Consider the following 24,951-nt stretch of genomic DNA (forward strand, 5'->3'; position numbering starts at 1 on the left):
ACCAAACAATTCTCAGGGCCTAAACCTACCTAGTGAATGGCAAAAAAGGAGGTCAGTAGGTGAGAAAAGAGAGTCCAAGTGCAAATCAAGGTGGTCCAATCAGCTCCAATCAGGTCCACAGCTCCCCGGCTGCAGGGTTGATATGTACGGTGAGTTTGTGGCACCCTGGATAATAAGGCCTTATTCAAAGCACAGATCTAAGTAAAGATAATTTTTCCTTTTTTTTTTTTTGAAAAGTGGATGAAAGATTTTAGCAGGTTAGCATCAGAGACTGGTGGACAATCATGCAAAACGCCAAAAAGTAATTTCTACTAAAGAAGAAGTGACTTCTGATACCAGAGGTGTAGTTATTCTTTTCTATAGAATAATTTCACTTAAAACGATAATAGTTTTGATGATGATCAGAAAGTCAGGTTTCCCTCTTCTTGATCAAATATACCACCGTCTCCTGAAGGCATCGTTTCAACTTTTGTTTGTCTCCATATTTTCATTGCATGTACTTACAAACTTTTCCGGCGTGACTGTATATAATAACACTTGTGTTAAGGTGTAGTATCATGTGACATGTGCAAACAAAGAGATGAGGCAGTTAAAGAAAGAAGATAAATCCAGACTTTGACAGTTTATTTGGTTTTCATGTTCATCACAATTCCTCCGTTCACATGTAGTTATTAACATTTATTAACATTGTAGTTATTCTTGGAACATTTCCCAATATTTTAACACAAGGAGTAAAAATATGTGTGCACGGAGTTAGAAAGCATTTGAAAACAAAAAAACAACAACTGATTTTTTATTCTCAAAAACCCAGAAATGCACCAATTTATTCAACAAAATTATTTTCACCCAACATTAATGCTTATATTAGATATTTTATATGCATTTATTATATTTCTACACATTTAGTGATTTTACCTTTAATATAAATACATTTTAAAATATGGTGGAAAATGTTTTGTGAAGTATATATTCCCTTTACCAAACCCCATCTTGTTAAATCAGTACCACAGCTACCACTGCAACATAACCCTGGCCCCAACAATTTCATTTCAAATCATCAGAAATGATAATAATAATAATAAAAAACATTTCACCACACGCAGAAATTGCTTAATAAGATCACAAGGTTACATATGGTCAAGTACAAAGAAAGAGTAAGTATTTCTAGAAGAAATCACAGTAGCAGACAGATCCCTTTACTGCACACTTTCCCCAGTAACTCCAGGCAGCACTGTAAATAATTACTGTTTAGTCACATCTTACCATAAAATATAAGCTTTTACACACAGATCTGTGCTGCAGACCAGCCTGCTGGTCTGGAAATAAAAGGAAAATAGACTATATGGTTACCACATCACACATTTCATACATACATACACACAACAATGACAAACATGGACTGTTAATGGAAAATATGGCGATAAAGGTAGGTGCATAATTATTAAATAGTACAGGTTAAAGTTGGGGATCACTTAGAAAAGTGCTTCAAAAAATTAATGTATCATACATACATGTATCTATGACAGACTGTTACCTAATGCAACAGTGTGTACTACTCCCTTCATTAATGAACCCAGTCTGACTGTTATGGTTACCGTCTAATGAAGCTGCAATCTGAACACCTTATGGACTTTGTCAGTTGTGAACCTCTTTCTTTTCTGGTGACAGCCAGTTACTGTGTTCTGTGGAGGGAGTAGTACGCATGGCTGCATGAAAATGTCTGCCTGTAGCTCTGCCTGTCCCATTATTGAAAATAAACACAAAAACAAAAACAGTTTTTGCCAGATTAAGTGAACATTTCAGGTTATTATCTAAAAAAATCTAAGTTCCTAGCTCAAACATCTGAGAAAAGAACTTATTCTTTCAGTGGCAGAAACAAGCTTCCATATTCTACAAATTATGAAAGCTGTGGATAACATACAGAGCCTAACGACTTTATATAATGATTAGCAGGCTTTTTAATATGATAAACTTCCAATGGTTAACACAATATCGGAGGATTTATAATTAACAGTTTCATTAATCACATTTTATTTAAAATAGTTAACATGAATTTAATGTTATATTAAATAAAAAAAAGAAAACTACTTTATTTTCAGCAAAGAAGGACTTTTCTAAGCAATCCTAAACTTTTGAGGAGTAGTGAACCTAACAAAACTCTAGATGTCCCAAGTATCCAGTACTTGCTTACAACTTACTTATACTTTTGCATGACTTGATGCACCAGAAGCTTAAAAAAACTGTCTATTATACAGTACATCCTTTCATATCAGTCAGAGATGCATGGCCGGCATGCACATCTTGCAGCATGAACATAATCACAAATGCACAAATGAGTCCCGTGGGGGGGTGAAGATCTATTGTATACTGTCAGTACTCGCACAACAGAGGCTTTGTGCTGCTGCAGCTGTGGGACTGACCTCACTACAGCCAACACCAGCCCACAGTATCACTGCTAGCTCAACACGCTAAGTCTGCACAAGCCTTGCAAAAGCAATGAGGAAAAAGGAGTTTTATTTTCCTTGTTGCAGCACATGCACAAAACCTAAACTGCCCAAAGCTACAAAATGCAGAGTTCTGACTGAAGTTAATCTTTTTGGTAAAAACACTGCTTTGTTTGTCAGTGTGGAGCCAGAACGATGGCAGGCTATGAGCAAGTAAAACGACATTGATTGTGGTTCCAAAGGTGAATGAGCACCTAAATGGATGGATGCAAAAATAGGCAATGCTAATATTGTGCTTATAGTCATTTTGCCTGCTAACGTCAATTTCTTAGCTTGTTGTGATGTCACTTGTTGTTAAAAAGGGTTTATTTCTTACTTTCTGTTAAATATATAATATTATAACGTTACATATTTTACAAAAATGAGGTAAACACTGATAAGAGTAGTTCCTGTGAGCAAAAAACATTCTGCTCTCATGATGTGCTGATGTCAGTTTTGCATGAAATAGACAATACAGCTCAGAAACCCTGATTTGCTCCTCTGCAGGCTTCCAGAAGCTGACCAGTCATTGGAAAGTTGGCTTATAACAAGAGGGTTCTTATAAAGAGACAGGTGCTTAAACTATTTCTCTTAGAGAGTGGATGAACTGAGGGGCTAGTACCATTAAAAGTGTGGAGCAGTGGAGCAGAGCAGGCCCTCAATATAGATCTCCTGCCTTAAAATGCACACATTCTGGATTCAGCCTATTTGTGTGTACTTAATATCAGAGAAAGGCCAACGTTGGAAATAAAATGTGGCTGAGAAAGGAAGTAAAGCCCCCACAAAACCTCACATTTATGACAGGTTTATGAGATCATTGGAATTTAAAAAGTTAATAAGTACTTAGTAAGTGCAGAGGATGGATGGTTACATATGGCCAGCCATATGAACAAAGGCTCTGCGGGCATTAAGCCAACAGAGATGAAATAAGATATTTAAAAACAGAAGATTTCATGTTGTTTTGGACAACTGTGCCACCTCTGTTTCCTTTTAGTGGTTTCTAATTCGCCTCGGAGAGTTCACATGTGCAAAACAGTGTAAATAAGTAAAAACACAGTGATCAAATAACATTAAAATAACATAAAAGGATAAAAGCTTTAGTTTCAGTTCCAGGCTGATTTTTGCTCAGCCTGAACGAAGAGCGTCTCTCTGGGACTTTTGGGTCCTCATCAAATCCAAAGGCAGAAATATTGACGAGATAGCGTCATAACAGGGGTGAAAGTGATGCTTCAGCTCCTGTTTACTGCCCCTACATGTTGTTCATGACTTCCTTCAAATTTACTCTACCAAATCTATCCAGGGATAAGTTAGCATTGATTTCTTCTCACACAGAAATGAAATGGGACATATTGAAAGCACTGAAGGGACAAAAACGTAAGGGGTGTAAAATTCAGAGGAAAAACCTGCAGGACAAGCGCTCGGGGAGCGTTTCCATCAAAACAAACGTGTAGATCGATTTGCTTTTATATTAATATGTGATGCTGTTGGTGAATTTTTCAAACTTAACCTTGAAAAATGAAGCAAAATGTATCCTTGACTAAAGATCACCATTCGTGTTTCTCTTTAAATCTGTCAGAAGTTTGTTAATTTTTTCCCCATTTATCCTATTACATTTGACAAGATTGCTCTAGTTTTTGCCTGCTTTTTCTCCAAAATTTCCCAGATTAATTCTTGTAAATTGGACAGTTTGTTGTTAATCTATCCTTCTTTTTCTTTCTCAAATTTGCCATTTTTGTCCTGTAAATTTTTCAGTTTGGTCTCATACATTTGTCACTTTTTACCTCTGAATTTTACCCCTGACAAACCTCACGCAGCCTCATACTTTTTCCACATCTCCAATAGCCCTAATACGGCCTTGCAAGTATGACACTTTATCTGAAAGTTGAAAATATATCTATTTAGCATGTGGCTAAAATGCAACCTAACACTAAACCATAAATCTGTCCACTGGTTAAAGGGAAGCTTTCACAGTCTGACATCTTCTGTCCTGTATTTTCTCAGAAACTCTAAAGTCCCAACCAGCTGACAGAAGCACCCTTGTTTCAGTGTCGCACTACAGTTCCCAGAATGCAGTGGTTCCTAAGGTGTTGTTCAAGTAATGTGTGCACGAAGTCCTGGTCAGAGGTTGACTGGGTGTGCTTCTCACTGGTACCAGTGTTCAGTGACTGATTATGTGACAGAGTCAGCAACTTTTATAGACGTCCTCGGGGACTCGTCTGAAACACACCCAGTGTAGCGAAAAGAAGAAAAGCCGAACAACAGAGTGAAAAACTGAAAAAGTCCTGAAGTCACAGAAGGGAAAAATAAAAACTAACCTGAACACACAAATTAGTAATTGATGCTCCCAGCTTAGTGAAGAAAACATAAACAGGTTTTCTCAAATGTCAGCATCACTGATTAATATTTAACAGGTGAATTCTGTCTGAATGTAAGTGGCTCACTTTGAGATTTTCCATGGCCTCGTATATGTTAGGTCTCCCTTGCTGCTGCACTGCAGTCATGGACGGATTATGAGAAAACGCGCCTCTGAGCACAAGCCTGACGTAGGAATCAGGATACGTCTTTGTGTCTCTCAGGCTGTTTTATGTAACTGTGCAGCTGATTAAAGCAGTTTCAGACCCTTTAGCGTTGTTATAAATTTTTGAATTTTTGCTTAGTATGGTCATTTTATTCCTCTTTATGTTTTATTTCAAATCTCTTTGGGGTTGCTTGGATTTCATTTCATGTTTTACGTTCGACATTTGGAAGCTGTTTTCTGGATCTGCTTTTAGTTATTTTATATCTGCCTCACTGCCAGTTTTGTTACAGTTTGACTGCTGGGTTTACAGGTTAAATTCTAGATTTAGACCCTTAACCTAGTTTCTTTGAGAGCATGAATTACTGATTTCTGTGCATGCTTCCCCCTGGTACTCATCAGGCTCTTCAACATCACATTTAAACCTGATCAACACTTCCTGCAGAAAATGCAAAATAGAGGCTTCCGCCGCTAAAAGACAGGCTACTCCACGAGGAAGAGTTTTACTTTAAAACAGAGGGCACAGTCTAACCAAAAGAGCTGTAACATAACGCGACACACAGAAGCAGGCTGGAGCAGTTTTAAAAGTGCTTAAAACCAGTAAAATTAGAAATGATGACCTTTGTTAGAGGTTAAAAACAGGTTAAAATCAGTCTACTGTATGAGAAAACACTGTACCCGTGTGTTACACCCGTCCCGCCACCTGATTAAAAACACTAGAAGGCTCAACATCTGCACCACGGTGATCACACATGAAGTTTTGTGCACATGTTTGCACGCACGGAGACAATCGGACGTCAGAGAGACGGCAATGAGGCGAGAGGAGCGTGGGTATCAGTGAGTCTCGATGACCACCGGCTCAAAGATGCCAGGAGTTACTCTGGGAAAAGAACAGAAACAGGTGAGTTTTTATGAAAGATGATCGTCGAGAGAAAGATACGGCGAGTGAGATGATACCTGTTGGCGAGATGCGTCCCGCTGAGGGCTGTGGTCCCGTCTTTGCTGATAAACAGTCTCAAGTTGCTGTCTGAAAAAAATGAGCCCAGAGATGTTACTGCGGTGACGCTCACATGTTGTCCCAAAACCACAGACTGCATATAAAAGATGGACATACAGTAGCCCATTATTTTGCTGCAGGGACCATCGTGTCTGTGTGGAGCTCAGACGTGTTATAACTTAAATTTTGAGCTTTTTTAAATTCCTTTTAGTCAAACCTGGTTTCCAGAGTGAGTTTTCTTGTTTCAGTTTAGTTTTACTCAATCTGTTGGGTTTAGTTTGCATGTTTTTATTAAAATGAAGGTGGAAACTTCATTTTAATAAAACAAGGCTTAAAAAGTTCCAAAACGATAATACAGTAAAACTCATCCCCGTATCAGCAAATATTTCCACACCTTTGCCCACAATGACACAATGACTAAAGTTAAAGGGTTTTTTCCAAAACAATACTCTACTTTTTTTCTACTTTTAACGGTTTTTTTTACAAGTTTTGATTCATGTGAACGGGTATTTAGATGTCGTAGCTGTGTACAGTCACCAGGGGGCGATATCCTAGAGTGTGGAACGTCCAGTAATGAGTACTCAAGAAGACTGAGGTCACAATACACAAAGAATTTATTTGTTGTGAAGTGAAACTGAGCCCACACATACCATCACCGCCATCAGTCCTCGTGCTGCTGGTCCCTCAACACTGATTTCTGAGTTAAATCTGATTGGCCACTCGTTAGTCTTCAAAAAAACATCCGTTTATGTTAAACTGGGTTCAAAACTGGAATTATTTCCACTTTCTTTATAAGAGGATAAAGTCTGTTTTCACACCTGCGCTGTTTAGTCAGTTTAAATCAAACTCTGGGTCTTTTCCACCCTTAGCGTGGCTCACTTGTGCAGGTGAACCAACTCCTCCAAACCCTTTGGAGGAGCAAGCCTTGAGCTAGTTCCAAACTTTGGTGTTTCTCGTACGATGAGAGGTTAACCCAACTTTGCTCTGACTCAACTACAGGTGTACACTGTAACAATGGAAAGTGTAAAAGTCTCAGACACTTCTTAAACAAAATCATCCTGTGAGCTTTGCAGCAGACAGATTAATTGTCCTCCTGGACGTTCATGAGGACATCAAATTATAAAATGAGCATCATATTGAAGCCAGTTCAACCTGATTCTCATCAGGACTTCATCGGGAAAGTGATGAGTTCTGTGCTATCTGACATCTTTATGCTGCTGCAGGAGCCGCCCTCTGGTGGCCAACAGGAGGATTTAATGCAAGTTTGACACGTTTCAGAGCCAGAAGCTGATACTGCCTTTGATATTTGTCCTGTGGCTGAAACTAAGTCCAGATAATCGGGACTCTGGCCGACCTTCGTTGTTGCTGCTGTCAAAGTCCTGGCTCTTTACGATCGTGTCCACGATAGCGTCTGCATCGATGCGGGTGTCGTCCACACAGCTGGGCTGCTTCTCCACGGGTTCCTTCTTCCTCCTGTTTGTTGGACCGAACACAAACCAGAGAAAAAGTCACGTCTGAAACACAAACACAGCTTCACAGTGAAGCGCTGACAAATTCATTCTGGAGCTCTGTGGGTTGTAATTCTTCTGTAGTGACACCTGCCCCACCTGTCGTTTCACCTTCATGAATCATCTACTGATATCTTACTAATAAAAAAATAAAATCAACATATTAATATTTTTAATCAGTGGGGAGGGGAAAGGGTTTGGCTGCTAGGAGTTGGTTGGTTCCTTGTTAACCTTTTAACTGATATATGCAAATGTGTGCAAGCAAGATGAAGCAGAAAACGGCAGGTCTCCGAGTAGCAGATGTATCGGCGTGTGTGAATTCCAGCCAAATGCTTCACACTCTTCCAGAGAATCTCAGGCATGTAGGTTCACACATGCCTGAGAACCATCTCCGGCCTTTTATCGACGCCACGGAGTCCTGACATGCCTCGCCATGACATCAGCGAGGCTGAGAACATGCAGCGGCAGGTGGGTTTCCTCTGAGGTGCAGCTGTGTGTGAGTCTATCTACCTGGAGGATCTGTTGGACAAGATGGCCACAGCAGAGGGAGGAGGAGGTCTCTCTGGCTTGGTGGGGGTCGCTTGGCGGTGCGGCTCAGTGGGGGTGGAGGGAAGCGGCTGAGAGGGGTGGCCGAGCCCGCAGGAGGTGCCGCTGCTGGAGGAGGTGTTCCTGTGGTGGCTGAGATCGTTCAGGCTGGAGCAGCGAGAGTGACCGGTGCTGTAACCTGAGGAAAGGAAAGGAAAGGAAAGGAAGTGGAAAGGAAAGGAAAGGAAAGGAAGATTGATAGGAAGAGAAGAAAGAGGAAAGGAATGGGAAGCGGAAAGGAATAAAAATGAGAGGAAGGGGATGAGGAGAGGAACAAAAAAATAAGTAAAGTGAACAGGGTGGATGAGATAGAAAGGATAGAATGGAAACAGATGTTTATTTGTGTTTATTTCCTTCATGTTTTGCACGTTTGCACGAGGAAGTTAAAGCTCTCTGACCTGATATCTTGCTGTGCTGGCTGGCGTAGCTGGAGCTGCGAAAATGACCGATCTGAAAGACTTCGTCCGGACTGGAGACACTCCCTCCCTCCTCGGGCAGCCCTGCACACACAAACATAGCTCCGGCATTAACACCTCGAACCGTGAAAACATCCTTAGGATCCCTAAAAATACGCTACATTAATCAAGGTACATCTACACCAACGACTTACCTGAGCTGCGCACTGATGACTGTCGGGGTTTGAAGGACCGAGGTCCCTCCACGATGCCCCCTGGTGGCTGCAAAGTGGCGTCAGTGCTCTCCCCCTTACAGTCCAGCTGCAGGTTGGGGTCCTCATCCCCGATGGAAATGGATTTGGCCGTACTGGGAGGCCTGGAAATATAATTTATGTGTTACAAAGAAAGCTTTAATTGTTACATGTGTTGCTCAGACAAATTGAAGGAGCTCACGTTTTAAAGCAGGGATCCCCCGACAGAAGGGTCATCCCAATTGTTACCTATAAAAAAAAAAAACAGATGTGTTACTAGACCTGAGCACTAATCAGGTCAGTGTGTGTGTGTGTGTGTGTGTTTTCCTGCCTTGAGAATAGAGTTGTCTTGCCGAGTGTTTTTGGTGTCATAGCCCTCCAGGATGCAGCAGCGGACAGTCGAGCCTGAACCAGCAAACTCGGAAATGTTGAGATCAGCAAAACCCAGCTGGAGACAGACAGACAGACAGACAGACAGACAGACGTCAGAAAGCAACAGAAAATGAAAAAGCCATGTTGTAACGACCACGGTCTCCATCAGGTGTGGCTCATGGGCTTTTAATTTGTTCCCCTCACAGATCTGAAGCAGCAGGACTTCTTCTTCTTCTACCACTTGGTTAAAAATATTTGTTTTTGTCTGCCGCTGACAATCCATGCCCTCATGTAAGGAAGTCAATGAAGGAAAATAGGAGAGAGTGACTTAATGTGCAAGTCAATGACCTCCTTTAACCTCCTCACTCACTGTTTTCTGCCCACTCAGCTCTACTTCCTACTGGATGGGCCACAGCTCGTGGTGGATTGCATGTGTGTGAGTTTACACAAACAGCAAAAGTGCTGCTGCACATTCTAATTTCTGCTTGGACTGAATCTGAAAATATCATCAATATTTGTCCCAGACCAAATAAATAGTTGTTCCTTCACTCAGCCTACAAGCATGCTTTTATCTGATTGGTCTGTCTTTCCCACAGTTTGTCACAGGAAACAAACAAAAAGAGGCACAAAAGCCCAAAACTACAAAGAGGTTTCAATCAGTAAAGGAGGAACTGAATAATTACAAAGAAGAGCAAAACAAAAATATGTAAAACAACTATGAGGTGCAAAAAAACTGGATGCAAACCAACAGTAATCAAATAAAAACCAATGCTTGTCGTTTAAGAGGTGCATGAAGCTACAGAGATGCACAAAACAACCCTAAAGATGCACAACAACATCCAAAAAGTAATTAAAAGACTTAAAAGTACATAACAAAAATGAAAGAGGCATAAAACAACCCAAAGGAAACACTAAACCTTTCAGAGCCACTAAATGAACCCAAAGGTACACAAAGGAACCTTAAGGAGGCACAAAACATAGACGCACAAGCTACCCCAAATAGACCATTAAACCACCAAAGAGGCAAACAATGACCCCAAAGAGACACCAAACAACCCAAAAGAAGTACAAGAAAACCTCAAATGTGCATAAAACCACCTCAAGGAGACAGAAAACCATCCAAAACAACACCAAATAACCTCAAAGCTGCCAAAACACTTCAAAGTGTAACTGAATCAAAACCAAAACTGCACGAAAGAATCAAATAAAGGCAAGAAATAATGGCGAAGAGCCATAAAACAACCCCAGGGAAACATTAAACCATGTAAAGAGGGAGTAAAGGACCCCAAACAGATAAACACACATATTACTCAGCATAGAGGGAGCCCTGCAGTCAACATGCGGATATAAAATGGCTCTGCAGTGAGGTGACAATATTCCCGTCATTCATCGCAGCTGCTGTAGCTCAAACAGCTGACTGTAACCTACATGAGCAGACAGTAAACACAGTGTTTTACTGGCTATTGCTTATAGTCATCACCCTATGACTGTCCCGTCACATGTCTCTGTGAGATGAAGACTTTACTGTGTTTAATGCACTGTAAATCTGTGCACTATAACGTTTATGAGTCCAACAGTTCATCCAACAGTTTTAGGACATAAACAGGTTATAAACTCACCTTTGAGAAGGCCTTTCCTCCTTTGAGCTCCTGTAGAGACACAGAAACACAGAAACACTGGTGATTCACCCTGCTGACCACTCATAACGCGTCACATGGTTCCAGTATGGAGCTGAAAGTGGGACAGGTGCAGGCGTCACCTTTGAATTAAGGAGGATACTGCTCGCCTGAAAAGCTTGATGAAGCAGTTCATTAAAAAATTTAGCGTCAGCTAAATGTTCCCACAGAGCTAATTTTCTGCAATAATCTAAAAACAATTGTTTGGCCTTGTGTTGAGGTAATCAGGCACTCTATGTCCCAGAAGAGCATGGGAGTTGTAGTTTACCTTGCGTACAGACACTCTGCAGATGCAGGGGTCCAACACTCCACTGATCGGATTGGCGCTCATCTTGCACACAAAGGAGAACTTCTTCCTCCATCGGACGGAGTTCTGCTGCACCTCCTCCCTGCAAACACACACACAGATGTACCTGCTGTAGTTAGACTGTCACACAGTTTACAGTGTAAACAGGAGTAAAGAGTAAATCCTGGAATTTATACTATAAATGTTTGCACCGTTACCTCAATTCACCCCCCCTACAAGCCAAACTGCAGAGAATTAAGGCTTTAATCGGACTTCTTAATATACACATAGTTGTGCTTCACTTCACCTGCTTGGACTTTGTTTATGGCCCATGTATCAGCCAGCCCTGTTTTTGGGTCCTCGCTTTACCACACATCTATTAAAAAGCAGCTCAAATATTATCATCTTTATGATTTTATCTTTGGAGACCTTCATTTGAATAGATAGATAAAATCAAAGTGTTAGAGACTGTGGGAAACACAGCAAACCTGTGGCAGTGGCATGTATTGCTGTGCCTTCCTGGAGGAGCTGGACTACCTGTGAAACCTCTGTAGAGTCCAGGTATCGCCTCGTGCTACCAGCAGCGACACTGATGCTCACTGAATGCAAAACGAGTGAAAAACAGCCAGAAAAGATGAGGAGGGAAAAAGCATCAGTGGCCCCCACATGTAAAACCATTCCACCCTCCAAATCGATATCCCAGAGGTTTAACTGATGTGATGCTTTACTCTGATTAAAAAGCATTCCAGCATTATTCGGTTTGTCCGACAGAATAATGTAACCCCAGCCTTCATCATGCAGGGGAAAACAAACAAGGCTGCAGCGGATTTATTGGCCCATTAGCACAAAGTGAACTGTGGGTATTGTAACAGCTGGGGAAATATGCTGGAGGCTGAGCATGTGAAAGAGCAAATGTGTTTATATTAGAAGTGTTATTATCTTCAGGATCAATAGGACGACACGGACTGTTTTCTCTGGCTGTTTTTCTAGAGAACGTCCTCGAGACCGAGCAGCTGATGGCCCAGATGATCTCATCCCGGGACGTGGCACGTCAGACTCTGCTGAGGGGGTTTCCACTTGCTCTGATTGGAAACAGATTTGGTGTTTATCTGCATATTGTTTTTATTTCTTGCCCTCACGCTTTCCAGTCGAACAGCACTATAGGTGTCGTAAATAACTTAAAATATAAGCCAAAGCAAAGGGGCGAAAACAGGGTTGGACAAACTGTACAAACTCTGATGCAACACAAAGAAATCCTGTAAGAAAAGACAGTCTTCGATATCTGTGCTGCAGGGTTTGGTGAGTGCATGACATAGGGTTTAGTGATATGATTCTCACATGGATAACCTGGAAGGGCCACCATTGATCTGGTTAATTAACAGTGCAAATATGTACATTTTACAGCTTGGAGACCTTTACATGGTTTCCAAAAATTAGGCCTAAGGGGACACATTATTGTAGAATGAACCTGCTGGGACAGAAATGCACTTTTCCTGCAGCTGCATGTCTGAGAGTCTACAAAAACAAAGCCCACCTCTATTTTTTGTGTTTAACTACAGTAGTTTAGCTTTGCACCTGTGAAGTGAAGCCACAGCTGCCCACACTGCCCCTCCTGTGCAGACACGCTGTCAACCTACAAAGAGGAAGAATCTGCAGCAGTGTAAACTAACACTAAAGCAGTCAATGAATTGAGCTCACTTTTCTGCACGCAGTCCATCCGTCTGCATGCCGGGCTTGTCTCAACCTGAAAGTTAAATTCTGCTGTTATCTCTCCCTGCATCGCTCATGTCAAAGGAAACGCCGCATGATTTGTCCACTTACACAACATACACATATGCAGACTCAGCCGGCTGCACTGCTGAGAACAGATAGTCCTGTAATTTTGCCCTTTGGAACATGCAAACCATGCAGCTCCAGCCGATCCTTCCCTACATTTTATGTACACCAACACACATCTCTAACATATCTGAATTGCAGCTCTCTGAGTTGTTTCCAAGATGGACATAGCCACCACAAATGTAACCTTTTAGCCACAATACAGAAGTGGCCATATTTGGAGGGGGTGGAGTTATCAGCTAGCTAGCCTGGTTAGTATGGAAATGCACAAGGTTTACCAGAAGGTGCAAACCGCTGGTTACACTCAAGAACAGGACAATCAGATCAGACTCTGGTGGAAAAAATCTAAACGAGTCATAATGGATCTGGAAAATATATATTTTTATTTTATTATATTGATGAAACCAAGATTAACTTGAAAAGTTTGGAAAAGGAGAAAAACACGATTATGATCTGAAGTACACCACATCATCTGTCAAACATGGTGGAGGGAGCGTTATGCCAGTGGACCCAGGTCACTGGTTTTACTGATGAAGCAGCAGGATGAATTAATACTAAGACTCTGCAAAACTCTCCACATAGAGCTTCACAGTGCAAACAAGAGCATAGGTACACCCGAAAGGCAAGTGCTATAACTGAATTGGAGATTATGTATCGGAATTTCAGGAGCGGGACCACGCCTCCAAACGCGCTCATTGGTGTCATCTATATAGGTTCCCCCAGTTCCGCAAACTGTTCATTCTCGTTTATGTGCCCCGCCCTCCCTCCCTCCTTGTTCTCAATTCTTTAACTTCTTCACTCCTATTTAGTACATGAGGATCTGTCAGGCCCGGGAGCCGTCGCCAGTCCCCTTCGAGGCCTTCCCCAAACCACAGCTCTATTCATGTCCAAGCATTCACCTTTACCTACTAAAACACTGTCAAACCTAAAATGAGGACGTGGGCCCAGCTAGTGAAATTGTTTTTTATGGTCATCTTTGACCTTGGGCGCTAACAATGAAAGTCAGTGTCAAGCCAACCAAAGTACTCATGTTGAGTTTTTACTGATTTATTGACATATTTGATGTGACCTTGACCCAGTTTTTGAGCTGTTATTGGTATCTACCATCACACAAAATTGGAAAATCATATCATGAAAACTGTGCAGGCTAGACTGCTAACAAACACACAAACTGCAAAAGCAACTCTAGAGATTCTCAATGCACAGACAAGGAACAAGCCAGTCGCCTGATCTCAGTCTAACAGAGCAGTTTTCAGTTATTATATGCAAAACTACAGAGAGACACAAACAAGCAGCAACGGAAGGTGGCCACAATAAAGGCCTGGCAGAGCATCTGGTGAGGAAACACAGCATTTCATGACATGCATGGGTTCCACACTAATTTTGATCCTCTGTCAGTTAATACTTGTGTTGAACCCTTAGAAATAAAGGTTTGCACTTCAATCACATCTTGATTGTTTGGTTCAAAAAATAATCTAACTGCGCTGACTTGCATCAAAATCCTTGTACCCTTTAGATTTTTAAGTCTTAGAATCAGTTTGTTGGCCTTTAGCGCTAACAGAGGGAGCTGGAAACAGTCTTATCTTTTTAAGTTGTGTTATTGTTCAGATATTGGTAATGATAAGAGTTTTATACATGAAAAAAATGTAGCTAAGAGATGCACAGTAGCATTTTATCTATTATTAAGGCCTGCTGAGGTTTAAAATCCCTATACATCGACTACGTGTGATACAAAAGCTAAACTGTTTAAAACGTCACTCCAACTTTAGACAAACAGGAAATGAAAAACAGATAACACTGCATGCTGGGACATGTCATTACTAATTTCTTTGGTATTTTATGCCGTTTCTGTCCTCTATTTTCTTGCTAATAATTCTGAGTAACAGCCCCAGAGAGAAACACACACTGTGTTACATAACTTTTACTTTTTTGTTTGCTTTAATGCAATCCATGATAAGTACATGACTCAGTATCTGAGGCATTCTTTTCCCACGTTAGCTTTATCGCTGGAACTTTTCCTACTTCACTTATCTGAAGGGTGACCTGAAATGTGCAACTCATGAAACTCTCGGAGGCGGCCGGCTGCCTGACGGAGGCAGGAAACGGTCAGACTGGTTCTGCAGCTTCTATTCTTACAGCCCGTCCGCCCTCACAAATGCACCTTTGTACGACAGGTAGATACAAGCACAGGTCACATGGTCACTTTGTCCCAACTATGGAGAGTGGAGCAACAAAATCTAAGTAAGTTCAGAAAATACAAACACTTAGAATGACACATTTCAGTGCATTATATCTGCATCCATGCAGCATCTGAATTCAAAACAAAATTGCGCTGCAGTCCTTTTGATGCTTTAAAGTCATCTTAAATCACACAGAGACTGGAAGCAATCAGTCAACATGTCTAAGTTTTAGCCATGTTTAAAAGGAAAGACGGTCCGTTAAGAGATTCTTCGGGGACCAGGCCACTCTCCACACCCTGCACAAAATTCATGATTACAGAGTCATTGACACATTTAAGGACAAATCTGCTCTGACACTTATCATATAAAAACAAATAAAGTATTTATGGCTCAAGTGAAAATACAAAAATACACTAAAATCTCTCTCACATCTTCAGTGCATTTGTCATGTCTGAATGAGAGGCCATGAGTAGGATTAATTGCATATCATTTTGTTTTTCTTGATTTTTGACATCAAATTTGTGACATTGTTTTGAGTTTCTATGTGTGTTCACTAGGTCTACCTCAAAAAAAAAAAAGATTTGATGTCAGTGGTGAAATACACATGGATAAGTATATAAATCTAGATTTTACTCTAACTGTTGTGCTGCATGTAAATCATTTCTTTGTGTGGTTTTTACTATGAGACAGTTTCTGTGTACAATGAGGCAAATGAGGCATTACAGATAGCCTGGAAAGGCCTTGTCTCCACTGCAGCTTGTTTGGTTACAAACTGCAGGAAGTGCTGCTACAACTGTGTTTGGGTTCAAAACCTTTACTTAACCAGCTCTCCCTGATTACTCTCTGTCGTTGTTTTCTGGAGAAAGAATCTGAGGAATGAGGCTGAGTTACAAATGAGCGCAACAAACACACACACACACACACACACACACACACACACACACACACACACACACACACACACAAACCCTGACCTTCTGCCCTGCCATAACTTTTTTTTAATCATTTAAAGACAGCGTGACAGGTTGTGTATGTGTGTGTTTGGGAGTGTGTTTGCATGACCTGGCAGAGTGTGATGTATAAGTTGTTATATAACAGCAGGCTGTGGTTAGCAGATGTATGTCGAGGGTGGTGGCAGCTTTAAGGTGGGATAGACTCAGGCGGTGATATATTGAGCTGCTCCCAAATGTGCAAGTCTGTACCTCAACTTTGTGTTAGGGAATGTAAAGCACAACAAAAAGGGTAGAGTAACAAAGTGAGCCGGTATTAACCTGTGGAGCCCATCCCAGCACTGAGGTAAACAATGGATGGGTCTCCCTTCCCTTTTTTTCTGTCACACATATGCTGTTCCACTGGTGGATGTTCATGTCATCCATCCATCCTATTCAGTAATCCCAGCTGGTATAGTTTAAGAGGCAGGGTAGACTTCAGCAGGTGACTAATCCATCAAAAGACTAACACAGAGAGAGAAACATTCAGAACCACCAGTTAACCTTACAAGCATGTGTTTGGACTGTGGGAGGCCAGAGTACCACTACCACAAACAGGCCGCTAACCAGTCAGTGGATTCAAACTATTGTGACACTGCTTCAGCATACTATCTATTTTCACGTTAATGAAGTTTTTAATTGTGAGTTCAGTGTACGTAAAAGTAATCCCTGTGAGCCAAAACCTCAGTTTTAGTCCGTTGGTCATGTATGATGTCACAGTGAGAGGGTACGTTGAGGTCTTTTTCACAGTAACAGGAGAGTAGAGTGTGAACTTGATGATGGATAGGGGCTGTTGTGGTGAAGAGAGAGCTCAGTATAAAAGCAAAGCTGCAGCTTTATCGGTCAATCAACATTCCTACCCTTACCCATGCATACGAGTTCTGGGTACTGACTTAAGGAATGACACAAGATACAAGAAACTCTTGTATACACAAAGTGTGGTAGGACTCTCACTTGGAGACAGAGTGAAGAGTTTAGTCATTAGAAAGGGCTTCAGAGCAAAGCCACTGCTTCTCCACATTGAAAGAAGCCAGTTGAGGTGATGTGGATGTGTTTTGAGGAGGAGGCCTTGGGGCAGTCCCAGGACTCACTGCAGAGATTATATTTGTCTGGCTTGGAAACAACTTGGTCTTCCTCTAAATTAGCTGGAGGAGGTAGCCAGAGTGAAGTTTGGGCTGCTGTTTGGCTCTGCTTAGGCTGCTATACCTGTGACCCGAATTCAGATAACTGGCAGGAAATGGTCAAGTAGCTGAAAAGATGGATGGATGGATAAAAATTGTCTTAAAGAGGGAGGAGCTAGAGAGCAGATTTTAGACAGCAGATGAACTGAGCGTCAGCCTAAGAACGAACATAGTCTTATTATGAATTGTGAATCATGCATAGCTACTCTGACACATTCCATCACAAGAATATGGAGCTGGAAATTAGCGAGTTATCAACGTATTTTTTCCACGTGCAGGTTTCCATCATCATCATCCTGAAAGGGAAGTGCAAAAACCAAACAAAAAGTCTAGATGTTTCTTGGCTATTAAACTATATCCTTCCAAATACCAGCACGACCTCTCTAGCCTCATAATATGGGTTTGTAAGACAGGACCCTCTTGGAAGCCAATGTCAGCAGATCAAGGGAACAATGCAGGTGTGTCCTAAGGTGGGATGTAGACAGTAGTCTATGTCCCACCTTTTCTAGTAATCAAACTAGAAGCTTTTCTCCATAACAGCTATCATTATCTCCAAACAAACCAACCAACAGACAGTCAACCAGGAATATTCTGAGAACACTTACAGGAATAATAATTTTAAAGAAAAATCCCATGTGATGAACTTGATGCATGGTTTCAGCCATATTTCTGCTCTGAAAGTAATAAACCAACACATGAGTGTATTTACAGTGCTCTATAAAACATTAAACAAAGCCTCATCCAGGCCCGCAGTATTTCATACATTTTCACTGTTTAACAGGCCGTGCACAAGTGCGAGATTGGCACAACCTGATTATACATCTTATGGTATCAGTGCAGTGATGCAGGGAGTACTCTGGGTTTTCTGAGAATCTAAAGAGACTTCCAGATCTTAAAACAGAAAAGAGGAACTGAAGAAACAATCTAAAGGCAGAGGTTTGTTAACCACATCCTTTAAAAACCATGTTAATTATAAAAGGTACCTGTTTTACAGCACACAACGCATATATCATCTACGAACAGCAGTCATGATAAATGACTAAGCTTGGCCCCAGAATGCTAAATTCCTTTTTCCAGTACTTTTTTTTTTTTACCGTTGCATGTTTCCGTGTATGTCTCTATTTAAATAAACTTCCCAATTCCAGCCGTATTTGTAGGAACTTTAAAGTTTGTTGTATTCCAGCAGTTTGAAGCACACCTGACGCTGAGCATTCAAACAGAAAAACGACTATTTCTAGTGAAGCCAGACAGCAGACCAGACAGCTCACACTTCCCTTTTTTAAGGAGTACTTCTACTAGAAACCCTGCCTCCTGAGGTTTCCTCACAGCACTGTATGCTGGAGACCACAGGCTAAAAAGTAGCTGTGGGACAATAAATTCAAGATTTATTAATTAATTAAATTCATATCAAACTGAGCCTTAAAGAAGCTGATATGTTTTCATGTGTTTAAGAGAAGCGTTTTCTTGTTTACCTTTCTGCTAGTCCTTCTCTGTTTTGTCAGCATTTTGGTCTTCTTTACTTGGGTTGATCGTACTGTAATCCCATTCCAAGACAACCAACGACACAAGAACTTCCACTTGGTCACTTTTCTAGATAAACCATTTATCCTCATGTTTATATGCAAAAGGAAAGGCTCTAACCAGCAAGCACTCAGCTTAGCTAAAGACTGGAAACAGAAGAAAGTTTGTCTGTTCAACAGTCATGACTTTTTGGTCATTTTTTGGTCATTTTTATTCCAACATGTGAACAATATACAGGTACATTTAGAAATGAAAATAAGAGAGAGAAAAATACTATACAAAATACATTTAAAAAAAAAAACGTTCTGATTAATTTACACGTTGAAAGGGAGTGGGAACTTTTTGCCAAGTGACCTGAAAAGACCTGGAACTAATCCTGTCAATAGATGAATCCAACATGAAACACCTCACTTTACATTTATCTGTTTGTATAGATAAAGCAAACGAGACATGATAAAATAGTTATAACAAAAGGCAGCCAACACAGAAGTGGCAAAATCTGCAGTTCCTCTAATGTCCACTGGAGGCTTACTCCAAAAGTGAGTCAGTCCACATAGACTCCAAAGTTTAAATGTCCAAATTTACAGCAGAAATCAGCATGTTTGCATCCTGATATAAAATAAAATAGTTTAGCCTCTATAGATAATCTTCCCCTTTGATAAATCTGTGCTCGGGTGACAGAAACTTTATGGAAAGTTTACACATGCAGCTTGCTGAACCAAAGTAGCATTACCTGCTAATAGCTAATAACTACAGTAAACATCCTATTTCATCTCTATGGATGTCACAGAAACTTCAAACCTTAAGTCCACAAATCAGCAAATGCTGTTCTTATATACAGTCTGTGGTTATATTTACGAGCTTTCATGGTGCTTCTAGGTATAGCTATCCTTTTTTTAAGCATTTACCATGCTTTTGGCTTTCATGCTAAGGAAGTGCCTACCAGCTTTTAGGCAACAATTCAATTCAGTTCAATTCAATTTAGGTCTATTCACATAGCAGCAAATCTTAAAGATACTTTAGGGCATTTTAAATGAAATACAGTGTATTGGGAGTACCACTCCAGGTCAATGGTGTGGAGATATTTGGAGCCTGCTGCAGTGTAAAAAAAATGAATATGTGGTCAGGTGCATAACAGGCCTCAAAAAGATAAAGAGGTAAATTCACTCTCTTATCAGCAGTAGACAGCATGGCTGTTTTATCTCAGTGAAGCTGAAAGTGCCAAAAGATTTGGTGCCTTTGCAGATTGTAGGAAAAACAAATCTGTGAATATAAAGGTATGTCTCGGTGTTGGAGTATTAACCTTGTAGGCTACAGAGGAATGCCTGAACAACACTGAAGGACCCTGCTGATAAAATCAGCCACTTGCTGTGCTGTGGAGCTGGAGGTCTTCAATAAATCAGTTGTTTGTCGATTGTGCAACACTGGCTGAAGTCTCGGGTGACGCCTGTTTTCCATTGTTTAAAGTACAAGAGAGGAATTTCTTTAAATGTGAGCTTGACTTGGTTCTTGGCAGCTGATAAACAGCACAAACAGATAACCGTTTAATTTCCAGTCAAAGAACAAAGAACAAAGAGTAACTGATAATCACGCACAGTGCATCCCTAATGGCCTTCAAGTACAAGACGTCCCTGTATAATTGGTAAGGAGTTCAAAGAATCAATAACAGTGTAGGATTTTTAGCTTCTGAGCACAGAGGCACACCTCTGTGAGAGAGGATGCATTCAAAAACCAGCAAACACAGAAAGAAAGAAAAGTTATGCGAGCAAAAACATGCCTCACAAAAGGACAAAAGCACGGATCGGACTGGACTGATGCTCTCCCTCCTTCAAGTACACCTCCACAGGTATTTACTTGGTGAGCAATGGACTTGATATAATGCCAAAATACAAATACGCTCCACACATGTACAAATGTGCGATAAAATGGCCCATTCATGGCTACTCTGATTCATGATGAGTGGATTATGTGATTGTTGGACGGTGGTTGATATTACTCAGCCTATTCTTTGGAAATGAATGTGGGAGGCTTCCTTGAGCTCCTCGCACGCACCAGGTTGGCCTTCACCTGCTCAGGGTTAGGCTCAGATCCACGTCTACTACTTTTTATATGCAATTTTTACATATTTGTTACACCTAAAGGTTATCATGAAAAAACTTTAAGGTGAAAATGCATGCAAGAATCCCGTGGCAGGACTCCAAGAGCAGTCATTTTCTTCACCATTTTCTTTTAGTGGGCAGGTGTTAGGTGTACATTTAATGGCTTTACTGTCCTGTCCGGTGTCTACCTCATCTCACCAGGACAGGACCGAGTCACTCTATTACTCTAAATTGGTCAAGCAGTTAATAAGATCTCTCTCCTAGTCTAGTCAAATGCAAAATTATGTACAGGAATGTTGTTGTGCTGTCCTTTTAACAATTGGAATGAAATGAAACAAACAAAACACTCTCCACCACTGAGTGAAGAGTAAGAAACTCTTGACCTCTTTCTCTGGAGACTCTGACCTTTCCTCCTGAGCTTGCCGATAATGACACTGACCCCGGGGGCATCATGGTGTTTATGTCACTGACGAAGGCTGAGAGGTGATGGCTGTGAAAGGCCAGATAAGTAAGTTTCCCATGAAAAACACAATGATTCAAAGCTTACACGCTGGTATAAGTAAGTAGCGTAAAAGTCCGGCAATACAAGCTTGTGGATGCCAGTGAATTTGATTTCACGAACAAAGACATTTCCATTTGTTTTGGCTGTTGAAAGGATTGATTGACATTCATTTCTTGACCTCTATTCTGCATGGAAACACCGGCAGCAGCCGTGCAGCTTTTGCCATCACATTATGACCAGTTTTGACGTCAGTGATAACATCGCTGATTCTGCCATGTTTGCAGGATACACATCAAGGGCCAGACCAATGCAGTCTATTGACATGCTTAAATTAACCCAAAGATAAGATATCCATGTTAATAATGCTACATACTTAGGCCACGTATGCTCCTTTGTTTACTGTTTGCAGTGTTTTGATTTTACTGACCTACATTAATGTGTTACTGATGCACAGTATATATGCATGACATTTATATGTGGTAGGATAAACAAGCCCTCCTTCTTTGGGCTTTTGGCAGCAGGAACAGAATATGTCAGATTATTATTGTTTATCTGACATGTTTTCCGTCACCTCATAGGCTGGGTCCTGATAGTGGTTTGATAAGGGCTACAGCGGGAAGATGTGCTATGAAAACCTCAAAAAAACTAACACTAGTGCACGCTTCATTGCAGGTTCTGATTATTTCATTCTGTAAGTTCAGAATAAATTGGTTTTTTGCCCATACATACAATCAGGGATTCAAAAGGAAAGTCTGACTTTTGAAACTACAGTCAAACAGTGCTTTAAAATAAAAGCCTCCAATCCAAATATTTGTATGAATATATTTGTACAATAACATTTCTGCCCTGTTGCTCTGTTGTTTGTCTTGCAGTCTTAATGCACCACCCATTTACATTCACAGGGAAGTTAGGTAACTGTCATACATGAATACCTGGAACTCAGAGTAACAGTTATTTGCATGCAGTAAACATGCTGACTCGGCGTTCTCTCAGTTCACTGCAGCACTGGCCTGCAGATTTTACAGATCACTTTAAAGGGTTTTTATCCACCTGGCCCAGATAGCTGTCTGAACCTCTTGATGCTCACTCTCTGTTTCCAGGTCAAAGGTTCAAAGTCTCAGTGTTAAAGTCTTTCCTCTGTGTTTCTTTATGTCATTCTGTCCATCTCCCCCTCAACTCGGCGTATTTTTAGCATGTCACTGTCTTCTTCTGTCTTTTCCAGCTCTGCTATAAATCAAGACTGGATTAAACCTGTTCGTTTACTGCCCCTGACCTCTAATCTTTTTTTTCCACTTTCAGTATCCAATCAGAAGAGTTAGAAAATGATTCACCCTCATAGAGTTTTTATGAAGGGGGAAATTATCCACAGAGGCCAAATCAGTTTTTTATATCATGTTTATTTCTGCTGGACACTGTAACACAGGAGTCTACAGAGACTGTCTCACTTTTTCAGCCCCAGAGGCTGCATCTTGGATACAACCCATTGTGTATCCACTACAGTGTTTTATTTCATTTGTTTAACCCACACAGAGAAGCAGAATAATAAAGAAGGGGTGTGGTTTGATGGAGAGTTTTTGGCGGATTTAATTCCTGACCAAACCAGTTTGGATCATTTCAGGTCGCCAGGCTGTTGGACAGACAAGCTTTTCTGCTATCACCTGTTCACTATACAGTCTCACCTTTTATATGTAAACATGAGGTGAAATGTTCTACTCAACTATCTCAAATCTTTCAATAGCAACCTCAGCTGCTCAAAACTGATGTAAACCTGGAAGACCCACAAACTCCAACTCCTCTAATGCCCACCTGAGGCTGGCTCCAGCGGTTAATCAGTCCCCATACACTCCCATGTTAAAAGGTCCAAATTTACAGCAATTCAATTCAGTTTGATTTATATCGTGCCAAATCACAACAACAGCCACCACAAGATGCTTTATACTGTAAGGTAAAGACCCCACCTACAATAATACAGAGAAAACCCCAATAATCAAACAACTCCCTATGACAAAGCACATATTGACAGTGGGAAGGAAAAAATCCTATTTAACAGGAAGAAACCTCCGGCAGAACCAACCATCTGCTGTGACAGATGTTGGGGGCAGAAATTTTAAAAAAGTAAAGATTTCCAACTTAATAACAAATGTGCGGGAGGAGAATTTATTTACAGCCATCGTTTAAATATATAGTCTATGGGGGAGTGACTCATTTTTGGAACCTGAAGTGGCCGTTATAGGAATCCACTACACTGGCATCATTTTCCAGCCTCTGACGTTATCGCTCCTCAGTCCCCTTTGCCCAGGAGCCCTTCAGCAAACTAACAACACACCACTGCACCACCCCAGAGATGAGCCAAAAGGACCAAAGGGTGTGTTACTTCTGGGTAAATCCCAGTGTGAGTGTAGTGAAAGGTGGAGTTGGGAGACTTTCCAAGCACAGCCAAGGGTGAAGTAACACATGGCTGCCAGTTTAAGGTCTGTTAAGGCTCATCTGAGGTGGAAAACCCGGCAGAAACAGAGGCAGAGCGGAGACAGACTCGAAGAGGGATTACATTTACAGCAGTCAGTTCATGCAGTGCAGCTTTCAGTGGTTTACAACGAGGAAGGTGTCCTACATACCTGGACGATAAGATGGCAAAGTCCCCACCATCAACCAGGCGGATCTTACAGAAAAGCACTCCGTTCACAAAAGGCACCGCTGTCAGCTCCTCCAGAGTGAAGTGCACCTGAAACTTGAACTTCTTCTTCTTCATGAGGAAGGCCATGGTGCCCAGCTGCTGGAGGGTGCTCATGGTTGAAGATGAATGAACAACAACAAACACTCGGGCTTTAAAGAGGAGGAGGAACAACCTTCTTTGCTTTTAGGTTAATCATTTCTGAAACAGAAAGAGAAGAAGAAAGTCTCTCGCTTTCATTTACAGGTTTTTAGAACTGGAAATATCAAGTTTAATGATTTTTTTTCCTTCTCCACAACACAAAAATATCCCTTAAATACAATTTAACGCACTCCTAACTGACGACTATGTGATTTTAAACACTTTCAGATGTGTGGACTTTTTATTTTTGTGCCTCTCTAACATTATCAGACTCTCGCGGTGAAAAAAGCTGCCACGCAAACACCCACACCACTCCGCACACACACAAGCTTACCGCTCCGACGATCAGCTGCTCCACGTGCATGGTTAAAAAAATAAAAAGCCCACAACAGCACAGCTGGACACCGCTGCAGAGGACTGGGGTCTGGGTGGTTTCTTCCAACACACCAACTTTCCCCTCCTGCTGCTCACACTTCGACAGGCGGTGAGTCTGAGCGGCTCCCTGAACGCCTCACTGGGAAGTCAGGGACCGTCCGCAAAGTCTGGGCAGAGGCGCATGTGAAGAGGAGGAGGGGCCAAGAACTGCATTAAAAACAAACATGAAGAGGAAGGCCACTGGAAGGGAATGGGGGCTCTTTTGAATTTTAATTTTACTTATTTATTTTGAATGTTTAGAAAAATAGAAAAAATATAGTATAAAAGCACAGTCGGAATTCAGATTTTTTCCTCAAAATTATAGAAAGAAATTTCCAAAAGATCTCTA

The 24,951-nt window shown here is 41.1% G+C and overlaps 1 protein-coding gene across 1 annotated transcript; it reads right to left on the reverse strand.

The window, feature by feature from the left end:
• Positions 1–609: 609 nt before the first annotated feature.
• Positions 610–24,709, reverse strand: eeig1b (estrogen-induced osteoclastogenesis regulator 1b). Its single transcript, XM_085463020.1, has 12 exons — positions 24,523–24,709; positions 23,992–24,248; positions 11,051–11,171; positions 10,726–10,755; positions 9,066–9,182; positions 8,937–8,983; positions 8,699–8,859; positions 8,487–8,588; positions 8,014–8,227; positions 7,350–7,468; positions 5,956–6,025; positions 610–5,878 (listed from the first exon to the last, which is right to left on the reverse strand). The coding sequence occupies exons 2-12, from the start codon at positions 24,162–24,164 to the stop codon at positions 5,833–5,835; spliced, it is 1,200 nt and encodes a 399-aa protein (XP_085319146.1). The 5' UTR covers positions 24,165–24,248; positions 24,523–24,709; the 3' UTR covers positions 610–5,832.
• Between the last annotated feature and the right edge of the window lie 242 nt (positions 24,710–24,951).

This window comes from Copadichromis virginalis, linkage group LG7 (assembly GCF_057382275.1).
Source record: "Copadichromis virginalis isolate Kocher_CV1m ecotype Utaka linkage group LG7, C_Virginalis_male_GT1.1, whole genome shotgun sequence".
Taxonomy (NCBI): Eukaryota; Metazoa; Chordata; class Actinopteri; order Cichliformes; family Cichlidae; genus Copadichromis; species Copadichromis virginalis.

Bases quoted from the DNA above. Each gene is read 5' to 3' on its own strand.
- eeig1b (XM_085463020.1), bottom strand. From the start codon at position 24,164: ATGAGCACCCTCCAGCAGCTGGGCACCATGGCCTTCCTCATGAAGAAG. The intron at 8,228-8,486 runs GTCAGAGAGCTT...TCCTTTCCTCAG, and splicing joins CCAGCACAGCAAGATATCAG to GTTACAGCACCGGTCACTCT. The intron at 7,469-8,013 runs GTAGATAGACTC...TCCAACAAACAG, and splicing joins TTGTCCAACAGATCCTCCAG to GAGGAAGAAGGAACCCGTGG.